We start from the raw sequence: 13,592 nt of genomic DNA, 5'->3' as shown, positions 1-13,592 counted from the left end.
CTCCTCTCAACCTGTCGTTGCTAGCGACAGGCGGTAAGGCAGGGGGCGCCACTCAATACCCAGTCCGGGGTGCTGCGCACTCGACTGACGTCACAATCTGCTGGCGCAGGAGATCGTGGCGGTAGTGTTTAGCGCCGCCGCAAAATGTCTAGTTAATTTCGCGAGCGGCGCAAACATCGCCGTGCCCGGGCGCTAGTTGCTTTGTGCCCCGTTAGCGCCCTCTTAAGGCGCTAATGGGAGGCGCAAACAACTGAATTTGTCCCCCATGGGGTCTTGCAACCTCGCTCAATAAAAAAAAATGTAAATAAGTTAAACACCTTGCCAAGATTGAGCTCATCGTCCTTGTCGATACGCTCGATGCCTTCCCTGGGGCTGCCGTAAAGGTTTAAAAAGCACGGCCCGAAAGCTGGAAGGAACCCGGCTGTTTCCTCTTCTGTTTGGTTAGAAAACAATGTGCATTGTTACCAAACAATCAACAACGAGGGTTAAATAAAGTAGGTGCCGACAGGAGAGAGCTGACCTAAACTGTGAGCAGAGGTGTCAACTGAACAAGTACCAGGTGACATGAATCAACTGAGCGGCCTGCGGGTGGCGCTGTCCAGGGAGAGTATAAATACTCGGGCACGGGCCCAGCTTGCGCAGGACATTCTTAACAGGAACTAGTGAAGGACACAACTAGACCTCCATGTTGAAAAACAGTTGATTAAAGCTTTGTTTAACGCTTAGACCAAGTGCCTCGTAGTTTTCTTACGTCACCAGGTGGAAGGGGCTCATAAATGTAAGATAGTCACTAATAAATCCAATCGGGAATTCAGGAGAAACCAGAGAGTGGTGAGAATGTGGAACTGTTGGGGCGAACAGCATAGATGCATTTCAGGGGAAGCTACATAAATACATGAGGGAGAAAGGAATAGAAGGATAGTGAGTCTTTGGAACTCTCTTCCTCAGAGGGTGGTGGAAGCAGAGTCTTTGACTATTCTTAAGGCAGAGGTGATGCGCTATCAATTACTCATAAAAGACTGAGAGTTAAGAGAGTAACTAAAGGCTTTTATTAACAAAAGAATGAAGGTCTGCCTCGAGTGGTCGACCGGTCCAGAAATACAAAGGGCTGGGGAGCAGTCACCTTTATACTAGGACTTGTGGGAGGAGTCAGCCGAGGCATGTCCAGGCATGTACACAGTGGAATACAAACAGTGGTTTACCACAAGAGGTAGATAGATTCTTCATAAGCAAGGGGGTGAAAGGTTATCAGGGGTATGCGGGAATGTGGAGTAATCAGATCAGCCATGCTCGAGGGGCCGAATGGCCTACTCCTACTCCTAATTCGTATGTTCGTAGTTATGTTCATATAGGCCGATAGGGCGAGATGAAGTAGGGTGGGAGGAGGCTCATGTGGAAGGGTTGGGCCGAATGGTCTGTGTCCGTGCTGTAAATTCTATGTAAGGAAAGAGTTAATCAGACTGTCCTGAAGTCTGCTAATGTTATACTGCCACTGATTTCCCTTTATATGGTGGCAATCGTAACCTGTAGCTTCTGCCTGTTGAGCGAGGAAGTATATGGCAATTTAGATGCAGTTTAGAACAACAATGTTCACCCTAATTTTTTTCGGGGTGCGCCGTCCCTTTAACGGATGGCGCAGCCCATTCACAGTTTCACCCATGCGCGAAACTTTACATTTGGAAAGCCAGTCCCAGCCTGCGCGGGACCCCCAGACCGCTGCACAGCCGCGCAGCTTAGAGGGAACGTTGGCGCTCGCTGAACGGTTGAATTAAGACTGACCTTAAAGCAATGTCAGTTTAGACAATAAACCTAATGGAGAACTTTAATTAGTTGATAACAATTCTGCAGAAGGGAACATCGGAGACTGCATCATCCTTTTCAGAAGACAGGTTTATAATTAGAAGTGTCACTTGGTAGAATAGTAAGAAAGAGTGAAACTAGCGATAAGGGAACAAAGTAGGGATGTATGATTCTCAAATCGTAATTTTGTAAAATGGTTAGAAGTCACCGAGACAGAAAAGCTCCTGTTGTTCATTTATTGGAAGGGGAGACCCTGAAAATAAGCACCTGCCTGGGAAAGACCATGGCCTAGAAATTCACTAAGGCGCTGCCAGCTTTGCGGCCAGTTACCGCCCAAAGAGGGCTTCTGCGCCAATAGAGGAGGTTTCGCTGATATTGAGCTCGGCGGTAATGGCGCCGGCAGCCGGTAGTGCTGCACCGGCACCGATGACGTCATCAGTGTGCGCAGTGCCCCGTTTCCGCCCCGACGCCCATATTCAGTTGTCGCCGCCTCCTCCGTGGCGGCTGCTACTAACATCCGGAGACCAGGGCCTTACTGCAGCCTTAGTGGGGCGCATAAAGGTGGAGGTGCGGCCGGCCGCTTTTTCGGCGGCCGCATGCCCGCACCTCCTTCCCTGGCCTCCTCCACCACCCACCCCCCCCCCCGCGGCATTGCCGGCTGCTTTCCGCGAGCCCGGCACTTCTCCGTGGTGCCGGGCTCATTTGCCGGCACAATCCAGCGGCGATCTCCCCGTTGCAGGCACCTCCACCTTAAGAGAAGGAGGAGGCCTGCAGTACCGCAGCCTGCCGCACCGCATCGGGTGTCGCAGCGGCACCTAGAGCGCTGAAATTCAGTTTCAGCGCCCCAAGCGGGGGCGGGCACACCCTGGAATAGCGCCCGGTTCCGACTTGGGGCGCAAAAACTGAATATCTGACGGTCGCAACTGGCTTTCTTTGGGTGCTGGCCAGCTGGCGGGGCCATAGTGAATTTCTAGGCCCATAGATCTGGAAAGTTAGGGAATGTGGTCATGTTAGGGAGTTACGGATCTATGGCTGTAAGGGCAGGGCACAATCAAATCAAATCAGCGTTGAATGATAACTATGTAATATAACTATGAAACATGTGAATAGTCACGTAGAAGGGGTGAAAAAAGGTAGAAAAAGTGAGTGTTGGAACATTTGACATTAAATGTTGCGAACCCTATTAATTTGAGGAGTAAATTACAAGCAAGAACCCACACAATTACCCCTCCTCTAACACAGGGACTGTGCTATGTAGTGGGTTAAACACTTGTTTTTCATCTCTAGTACTTGGGTTCACCCCCCACTTAGACCAGTAGATGATAGATGGAGGTAACGTCAAGCCAGTTTTTAAATGGCACAGACCCGCAACATAAACTTGCCATTACCAGGCGCTCTGGATTGGAAAACAGCCTCTAACTGGCTCTACTGTGTGCCCGTCAGGAACACGCAGCTGAATACAGGAAACTTTGTGATATCCGGCACCGACGGGACCGAGCTGTTGCCGTCCCATCAAAACTGCTGGACAAACCAGTGCTAATGTTGAAACATACAGAGATTTTGAGCTCCGTATCTGGCAACAAACCCTGTTGCACAGCTTCTAAACAGTCGGCCGTACCTTGCAAGCGTCTCTGTAGCTTAGCAACAGCTTCAGCGAGACCTTGCAGAGCCTGACTGGTGGAAAAAAAGCAACGAAAAGAAAACAAACCTAACGAAACGGCTCCTGATTTTTGCTAGTGGCTCGAGCATTCCAGACAGTTAACCTCCGGATAAACCAAAGTTTCCTGTAATACACTGTGCGCTTCATATAATGCTCCTGTCCTTTTCGAACTGTGGATCCACTGACGTACTTTAAGCAACGCCAGCTGTGGCTCAGTGGGTGGCACTCTGGCCCCCGAGTCAGAAGGTCGTGGGTTCATAGTCCCACTCCAGGGACTTGAGCACAAAATCTAGGTCGACACGCCCAGTGCAGTACCGAGGGAGTGCCGCAGTGTCGGAGGTGCCGTCGTTCGGATTAAACCGAGGCCCGTCTGCTCTCTCAGGTGAACGCGAAAGATCCTAAGGCACTGCTTCAAAGAAGAACCGGGGAGTTCTCCCCAGTGTCCTGGCCAATATTTATCCCTCAACTAAAACCTAAAAACAGATTATCTGGTCATTATCGCATTGCTGTTTATGGGAGCTTGCTGTGCGCAAATTGGCTGCTGCGTTTCCTACATTACAACAGTGACTAGGAGGTATGATCAGTAAATTCGCAGATGACACGAAAATTGGTGGAGTGGTAAATAGCGAGGAGGGAAGCCTCAGGCTACAGCACGACATAGACGGGTTGGTTAGATGGGCAGAACAGTGGCAAGTGGAATTTGACCCTGAAAAGTGTGAGGTGATGCATTTTGGGAGGACTAACAAAGCAAGGGAATACACAATGAATGGTAGGACCCTAGGAAGGACAGAGGAACCTTGGTGTGCATGTACACAGATCCCTGAAGGCAGCAGGACAGGTAGATAAGGTTAAAAAGGCATATGGGATACTTATATTCTATGCCTCGACTAATGAAGGCAAGAGCAGGGAGGTTATGATGGAGCTGTACAAAACGCTAGTTAGGCCACAGCTGGAATACTGTGTGCAGTTCTGGTCGCCACACCATAGGAAGGATGTGATTGCATTGGAGAGGGTGCAGAGGAGATTCGCCAGGATGTTACCTGGCCTGGAGCGCTTCAGCTATGAAGAGAGACTGGACAGGCTGGGGTTGTTTTCCTTAGAGCAGAGAAGGCAGAGGGGGGACCTGATTGAGGTGTACAAAATTATGAGGGGCATAGATAGGGTAGATAGAAAGGAACTTTTCCCCTTAGTAGAGGGGTCAATAACCAGGGGGCATAGATTCAAGGTAAGGGGCAGGAGGTTTAGAGGGGATTTGAGGAAAAACATTTTCACCCGGAGGGTGGTTGGAATCTGGAACTCACTGCCTGAAAGGGTGGTAGAGGCAGGAACCCTCACAACATTCAAGAAGCATTTAGATGAGCACTTGAAACGCCATAGCATACAAGGCTACGGGCCAAGTGCTGGAAAATGGGATTAGAATAGATAGGGTTTGATGGCTGGCGCGGACACGATGGGCCGAAGGGCCTCTTTCTGTGCTGTATAACTCTGACTCTATGACTACATTTCAAAAAGTACTTCATTGGCCGTAAAGCGCTTTGGGACATCCTGAGGTCATGAAAGGCGCTGTAGAAATGCCAGTTTTTCTTACTTTCGTATAATGCTCCTGTCCACTGACATATTTTGAGCAACGTTACAAAGGATCAGTGAGTAATATAAAGGCTGTGGATGTTGGGGCACAATTGGAGCTTTCATGGCCAAGATCGACAGATTTTTGTTAGGTAAGTGTACCAAGGAATATGGAGCAAAGGCGGAAACACGGGAGTTGAGGTGCAGATCAGCCATGATCTAATTGAAAGGCGGAGCTGGTCTGAGGGGCTGAATGGCCTCCTCCTGAACACGCAGACTAATATCCCTTACCTTCTGCCCCGGGTCCTCTGGAGGAGATTTTTGAGATGCTCAAGAATGTCGTTCCTAAAGGGTTACTTTTGATTGCACTCTTCCTGAAAATATGAACCAGTTAAGATCTTAATGTTCTGCGCAGTTCTGATGCCCTAATGTACTGAGCATCTATAAACACGAGCCGGAGTCTCTGCTCCGTTCCACAACTCTTACAATTGTCCCGACTTTAAATAAATGTTTTAGTTGAGTATTCAGTGGTTGTGCCACTTACAATGAGCCACGCTAGCTGGAGATGCTATCAGGAGATTGCGAGCAGCACAGTCAAGGGTGCCAGGATCGGCTCCGAGACATGAAAAAATGTTTGCAGCACTCGCCCCCCCGCCAACCTCGATGCTTCGGTGCCTAAACGCACTGTGCAGTGGCGAATGGAACCATACAGGTGTCAGCTGTGGCTCAGTGGCAACACTCTCGCCTCCAAGTCAGAAGGTCGTGGGTTGAAGTCCCACTCCAGCGAATTGAGCACAAAATCTAGGCTGACACTCCCAGTGCAGTGCTGAGGGAGTGCCGCACTGTCGGAGGTGCCGTCTTTCAGATGAGACGTTAAACCGAGGCCCCGTCTGCTCTCTCAGGTGGACGTAAAAGGTCCCATGGCACTATTTCGAAGACGATCAGGGGAATTATCCCCCGTTGTCCTGGCCAATATTTATCCTTCATTACAAAACAAAAACAGGTTATCTGGTCCTTTATCACATTGCTGTTTGTGTAAGTTTGCTGTGTGCAAATTGGCTGAAAAAGGGGAGAGGGAAATAGATATAAAAACACTGACTAACACTAAGAGGAATCGTGAGTGGATTGGGGGAACAGGACATCGTATAGATGAGTAACGTTTAAAAAGGAACCAAACAAAGGGAATAGCGGCAAGGGGAGGTGGGGGGAGATATAGGCACAGACACACACGCACAGGCACATGTGCTCGCAGACACGCGCATGCAGACATGTACATCCCCATGCGCCAGAAAATAAATAGACTTAAGTGGGAAAACAGGAGATAGTTCAACAGGGGAGGTGATATTAGCATGAGGCAACTGGAGGTAGAATGAGAGAAATCAACGACATAAAAAAGACATTTATGAGACACAGGGAACGTAGCTGAGGCAGTGCGTTGTGGGGAAGGTAGAAATGGCAGCATGAAAAAAGCGGCAAAGTGGAGCAGACCCTTGCGGCACAGGAGTCTGGAGCAGGTTTAACAGCAAGGGTGGATGAAATAAAGTAACATTCACCTACCGATCACACACGGTAAAGCGGATACTCTCACACAAGGACGGGAACTGTGGAGAAAATAAAGTTTCATTTCATCGATGGCCTGCCGATATCTTTCCCTGCATTTCCAGAGATCTCTGATAACTCTGTCTGCTGCCCGACACTGCGACACTCTGCCCGACACTGCGACACTCTGCACACTCTGCCCCCCACACTGCGACACTCTGCCCCCCACACTGCGACACTCTGTCTGCTGCCCGACACTGCGACACTCTGTCTGCTGCCCGACACTGCGACACTCTGTCTGCTGCCCGACACTGCGACACTCTGTCTGCTGCCCGACACTGCGACACTGTCTGCTGCCCGACACTGCGACACTCTGTCTGCTGCCCGACACTGCGACACTCTGTCTGCTGCCCGACACTGCGACACTCTGTCTGCTGCCCGACACTGCGACACTCTGTCTGCTGCCCGACACTGCGACACTCTGTCTGCTGCCCGACACTGCGACACTCTGTCTGCTGCCCGACACTGCGACACTCTGTCTGCTGCCCGACACTGCGACACTCTGTCTGCTGCCCGACACTGCGACACTCTGTCTGCTGCCCGACACTGCGACACTCTGTCTGCTGCCCGACACTGCGACACTCTGCGCACACTGCCCGACACTGTCTGCTGCCCGATACAGCACCATTTCCTTTATGGCAAGCACGACTTCACTGTAAAACCTTCCATCTTTCTTTGCAAGTCATCACCTACAGCAATTAATTCTTTCTGGGGACTTCAAAACTCTGGTCAATCCTCCGCACTATCTTCTCGCCTCGAAAGACACCGAACCGTGTACTCTTGATTCCTTCCTGCAACGCCGTGGTGTGGCAATCAGGAATCATTTCTCTCGATCTACCTGATCAAATCCTTTCATCATCTTCAAACACCTCGATTAGATCAGCCCTTTAATCTTTTATACTTGAGGGAATACGAGCCTAGTCTATGCAACCTGAACTCCTAAGTTAACCCTTTTAGCCCTGGTATTTCTGGTGGCGATATTACCATTCAAAAGCCGTAGAGCCTTGGATGACATTGCCCTCTCTACTATTTGCAGGAGGCTTTAACCCATTTATTTAAAACCTGTGGACAAGGGGAATGTCACAACCTGTGTTAACCCCTTTCATACACTAAGAACCCAAGCAGTAACTCCTTGGCTTCAGTATCAATGCTACTCTGTGCAGTCCCCATCACCTTGAGCCTCGGCCCCTTTGATTCTCAGTTTATGATTAAAAAGTGAAAATTCAAACCTTACCCTGCTTCTCAGGTAAATCACTTGGTTCCATTCAGGATTTATGTGGTTCTCTACCACTTTTGTAGCTACCTGCAAGGAGGATAGAGTTAAATTCCCGCCTTTCACCAGGTCTTTGGCGAATCCGTTAAGTTTAATTTCCCTCCCAACTTTCGACAGACCACCTTCGCGACTAAACAAACTCTTGCATTTACAGTGCTCTTCCCGAAGTGTGAGTGGGGATGAGGCACGGTCAGCACTCTGCAATATCTACTCTCACTGGGATACAGTTCCACAGTACGTCAGCAAGTGGCCAGCAGGAATCACACAATCAGTTTCCGCTTCAGGAGCACCGACTCAACAGAACCTCCCAACCCACGACCTCCACCGCCTTGAAGGACAAGGGCAGCAGGCGCATGGGAACACCACCACCTCCAACTTCCCCTCCAAGCCACACACCATGCTGACTTGGAAGTATATCGCCGATCCTTCATCGTCGCTGGGTCAAAATCCTGGAACTCCCTCCCTAACAGCACTGTGGGAGCACCTTCACCACACGGACTGCAGCGGTCCAAGAAGGCGGCTCACCACCACCTTCTCAAGGGCAACTAGGGATGGGCAATAAATGCCGGCCTTGCCAGCGACGCCCACATCCCAAGAATGAATAATAAAAAAGCACTGGCTGCTCTTTCCCCCTCCGGGATACTCGGGCCCCACTCCATCCCGGGACACTGACCTTCCACCCCGGGACACTTGGCCCCCACCCCGACCCAGGACAATGACTCACCTCCTCTGCCTCGGGGCACTTGGTCCCCACCCCGGCCCAGGATGATGACCCACCTCCTCTGCCTCGGGGCCTCCTGGCCCCCCACCTGCGCCCCTTACCCGGGCACTCACGTCCCCTCCCCGGGCACTCACGCCCTCCGCCCCGGAACACTCGCACCCCTCCCCTGCCCTGCCCCGGGGCAGTCACGCCCTCCACCCTGGGGTACCCGCCACCACCATCATTACACAGTCTGGGATATGAAACTCGGGTCTCTAGGGCTCGGGTACCCACTGTACTAACTCACTGCACCGCTGGCTGACCCGATGAGGATTACCAGCTGCTTACCTTATTGCCAGCAAAGCTAACTTCAAGAAAGGAGTCAACACCATCCTTTTTATCAGTATCCACCCCAAATATGTGCTTCAAGTTTGTCATGAGCCCTTTCGCCACTGAAAAAAAGAAACAGAATAAATGCTTCAGCCTACAAGCATTTTTACCCTCACCTCTCCATTTTGTTGAAATATATATTGTCTGCGCTCCTCGGAATTTTCCTCCCTTCTTTCTTCCAACATTCCAAGTCTCCTGTCCAGCCCAGTCTTCCTCCCCCGAGTCTTCGCAGAGTTCAAAATAGAGACCCATTTATTGACTCCTGGGGTAGATCGTGACTGCATGCGGTAGTGTGAAGCGGGCGATGGCGAGTCGGCAGCCCATTTTACATCTCCCCATTTTAATTTCCACCGTTGACTCCAGAGACTGGAGCACAAAAATCTAGGCTGACACTCCAGTGCAGTGCCGTGGGAGTGCAGCACTGTCAGAGGTGACGTCTTTCGGATGAGGCATTAAACCGAGGCCCCGTCTGCTCTCTCAGGTGGATGTAAAAGATCCCATGGAGAGCAGGGGAGTTATCCCCGGTGTCCTGGGCCAATATTTATCCCTCCACCAACATCACTAAAAACAGATGATCTGGTCATTATCACATTTGTTTGTGGGAGCTTGCTGTGCGCAAATTGGCTGCTGCGTTTCCCACATCACATCAGTGGCTGCACTTCAAAAAGTACTTCATTATCTGTAAAGAACTTTGAGAGGTCCTGAGGTCATGAAAGGCGCTATATAAATGCAAGTCTTTTCTTTCTTTCTTTCAATGTAAATAAAACTGGGGAGAGGTGTAAAATTGGCTGCTGATTTGCTATCACCCATTTTACATGATCGCATCAAGTCAAGATCTGCCCCGTACTTTCACAGGATCTCAGTACCGTGAAGTTTTTAGTCTCCCTCAGTCTTCCTTCATTTTATAATCTGCAGGATGTTCGAGCCCAAACTCAGGCAACACCGACCCATTATTCCTTGACTTATATAGTCTTCTCTTTCCAACTTTGATGGTGGTCTGACCTATGACAACCCTTCCCTGTGATTTCTCAATATAAGGAACTGGCGGGACGCAGCAACAAGAGACCGTACACACCTGCACAGAGTCCCCTCGGGAACGAAACTCCTTAAACATGGGTCAGGTACCTTGCGGTGTGGTTCTCGACCGGACGCACTGGAGAGGTCTCGGGTGTGATGCGAAGTGGCCTGGTCACGGGGCAGCGCTAGTCTCACTGTCCTTGGTCGGAGGAAGCTTGCTTTCCCGCCCTTGGCTACTGTTCAGGGAGTCCTGCTGGAAAGCCCACAGGTGGATGTCCGGTGAGAAACCTGTAAACCTGGTAAACAGTCGTCACTCTGGCAAAGTGCTGGAAGGCTGCCAGCACCTGGGTGGACCCCAGGTGGCAATCCTTCTCGATCGCAACGCCAAACGGAATGGACAGCAGGGAGAAGCCACGAGATACATGGGGTGGCAGTGGTCGGCAGATAGGGAGAATCTCATGGTTGGAATTGGGGGTGGGGAAAGAGAGCGGCAAAATTCAGTCAGGGCGTAGCTATACTCTCCAAATCGGCACTCGCTTGAAACCAACCCCGATACGTGTCTCTGTGACATACTGTGCGAAATGTCCTCAGCTCTGTAGACCTTCAGGATGAATGTGACCCATCGGGAAAGGATGCCAGCTGGCTGGAGCAAGTTACTCTCCACGTCATCCTCTTCACTGGTCCCTTTCTTGTCTATCTGGTGCAGGAAACAGATTTCAATTACAAAAGAATTATATTCACTTTTTTTTTAAAGTTCTGCAACTACACAAAAAAAAAACATTCTTCTCCCTCCGTATAATCTCTGCTACCCGTGTTCACGGCCACCCCCTTGACCTTGCCATCTCCCATAGTCTCTCTAATCCCATGGTCGCAATTAATGTCTAGAGCAGCTTCAGCTACAGGACACTCTCTTTTAACTGGCAAAATTCAGGAGTAGGTTCAGGTAAGTTTTACTATATATTAGTGGCCGTGTAACGGGGGTTCCTGCACCTGTGGCCGTGCAACAGGAACTCCTGGATCTGTGGCCATGTAACCGGGACTCTTGCACAAGTGCCGTGTAATCGGGGCTCTTGCACAAGTGCCGTGTAACCGGGACTCCTGCACAAGTGCCGTGTAACCGGGACTCCTGCACAAGTGCCGTGTAACCGGGGCTCCTGCACACCTTGGTAAGTATCTCTCTGTAATCCGGACTTTTTGATCAACCGACACCACGTCGGTGCCGGATAAAAAAGAGTTTCCTGTATTTCCTTCACCACCCACACCCCCCTATCCCCGTCCAAACTCACTCCTTTCTGCATCCACCCCTTGAAAAATCTTCCCCAGGTCACTTACAAAGGCACTTTCAAACTCCCAACTCTCTCAGCTTTGGCCCTTCTCTCACGATACTTCTGCAGCTATCCATTTGCTCAACCATTCCCTCACCTCCACTTTTGATGTCCTTGTCCCCAACAAATCCTTTATTGTCTCCCATCCTGGTCATTTCCCACCCCCGATATGCCGCCATCCGCACTCCCTTGAGTCCAAGAAGCACGGATCGGAGGTGCACAATTGGCTTAGCCGTCCATCACCAGATCTGGCTGGACCACATTAAGCATGATTGGGCCTCACTCTCCTCTGCTAAAACCATCCCCGACTCCAGGATCATCCTAGAATGCAAAGGTAACCCCTGGCTTCTCTTCTCCACAGCCAAACGGCTTCTTAAACCCGCACCATTCCCTCCAGAATCCCCCCCAAGGATCCATCCTTGACCCCCTCCTCTTCCTCATCTACACACTGCCCCGACAGCACCTGCAGACACCCACCTCGACCTCTCCACCACCTCTCACGACCCCTCCACCACCTCTCACGACCCCTCCATCACCTCTGTGCTGTCAGACTGCTTGTCCGACAGCCAGTCCTGGATGGCCCATAATTTCCTCCAGCTAAACAATGGGAAGCCTGAAGTCATCGTCATTGGCCCCGCCACCAACTCTACCCTTGCCATCAACTCCCAACTTCTCCCTACACTTCTTCTGAGATCAGACACCCTCTGAGCATGGGCAATTATGGAGGCGTTCACACGTTCCCTCACTTAGTTGTGTAGCAAGCCAATTCGTCAACGGGCATTTTGAAACAAGAGCTTATGAGTTGAAGTCGTGATCTTTGAATCCCACACAGTAGAAAGACCACAAGTTCCATCCCGAGTCTGAGCTAAATTTGCTGATGGAAGGGCTACTACAGTTTGGAGCCATGCCCTGTATTGGGAAAGGGCTCCTGCCCCTGATCACCATGCAGTGATGCCTGTTAGAAGTGCACACAGAATCATAGAAATTTACAGCACAGAAGGAGGCCATTCGGCCCATCGTGTCTGTGCCGGCTGTAAAGAGCCACCCAGCCTAATCCCACTTTCCAGCTCTTGGTCCGTAGCCCTGCAGGTTACGGCACTTCAAGTGCATATCCGAGTACTTTTTAAATGTGATGAGGGTTTCTGCCTCTCCCACCCTTTCAGGCAGTGAGTTCCAGACCCCCCACCACCCTCTGGGTGATAGAAGTTCTCCTCGACACCCCTCTAATCCTTTTACCAATTACTTTAAATCTATGCCCCCTGGTTATTGACCTCTCTGCCAAGGGAAATAGGTCCTTCCTATCCACTCTATCTGGGCTCCTCATAATTTTATACGCCTCAATCAAGTCTCCCCTCAGCCTCCTCTGTTCCAAAGAAAACAACCCCAGCCTATCCAATCTTTCCTCATAGCTAAAATTCTCCAGTCCTGGCAACATCCTCGTAAATCTCCTCACTACCCTCTCCAGTGTAATGTGGTGACCAGAACTCTACGCAGTACTCCACAAGCGGAGGTTGGGCGAGGATAGCGGACTGGACTCGGCTAGGTGTTCTCCCCAGTCACGTAGCTTATTAATCAAGGATAATGGAGATGGGGGAGGGGAGGGGGAGTTAGTAACCAGGCAGCACCCACTGACCCCTGAACCGTGCCCTAGTATGGGAGTTAATGCTTTATGGAGAGAAGGGGAACAAATTGGTGAAGAAAAAGAAAGGGACCCAGGCAGTTTTTCCACTTGCGCCTCAATTCACGTCGTCACAGGGTGGAGGCAGAGTTTCAATCCTCCAGTGTGTTGAGATATGGAGCGGAGTCCTGGATTCTCCTGGAGGAGGCGGGTAAATCATGGTCAGGTTGCCCTTATGTCACTGGTAGGGGTCAGGGAACAGTCCATCGCCTGCCCTTTGGCTGGCCTCTCCATATGTCTGTGGTTGACATCAGGTGTCAGCAGTGGATCAGTGGGTAGCACTTTCACCTCTAGTCAGAAGGTTGTGGGTTCAAGTCCCACTCGAGACCCAAGCCCCTAATCCTGGCCGACACCCCAGTCCAGTTCTGAGGGAGCGCTGCTCTGTCGGAGCTGCCGTCTTTCAGATGTGACATTAAACCAAGGCTCCCTCCACCTCTCAGGTGGATGCAGAAGATCCCAAGCCCATTATTTGCAGAAGTGCAGGAGAGTTCTCCCCGGTGCCCTGGCCAATACTTATCCCTCAAACAACATCACTGAAACGGATTATCTGTCCATCATCACATTGCTGTTTGTGGGAGCTTGCT

The 13,592-nt window shown here is 50.7% G+C and overlaps 1 protein-coding gene across 1 annotated transcript in view; it reads right to left on the bottom strand.

Annotated features, from left to right (window-relative positions):
* The window catches only part of LOC147098052 (myoferlin-like), a 181,718-nt gene that overhangs the window by 145,894 nt on the left and 22,232 nt on the right, over positions 1 to 13,592 (bottom strand). Inside the window, exons 11-16 of the mRNA XM_085970809.1 lie at positions 10,579 to 10,702; positions 8,947 to 9,050; positions 7,860 to 7,928; positions 6,584 to 6,627; positions 5,318 to 5,400; positions 318 to 433 (exon numbers count right to left, since the gene is read on the bottom strand). Of these exons, the coding sequence (XP_085826935.1) occupies positions 318 to 433; positions 5,318 to 5,400; positions 6,584 to 6,627; positions 7,860 to 7,928; positions 8,947 to 9,050; positions 10,579 to 10,702 (540 nt within the window). The remainder of the gene's footprint in view (positions 1 to 317; positions 434 to 5,317; positions 5,401 to 6,583; positions 6,628 to 7,859; positions 7,929 to 8,946; positions 9,051 to 10,578; positions 10,703 to 13,592) is intronic.

Source organism: Somniosus microcephalus, chromosome 30 (genome assembly GCF_052327205.1).
Source record: "Somniosus microcephalus isolate GS21.2 chromosome 30, FLI_Smic_1.0, whole genome shotgun sequence".
NCBI classification, from domain to species: Eukaryota; Metazoa; Chordata; class Chondrichthyes; order Squaliformes; family Somniosidae; genus Somniosus; species Somniosus microcephalus.
This window is presented reverse-complemented; position numbering and strand designations above follow the sequence as displayed.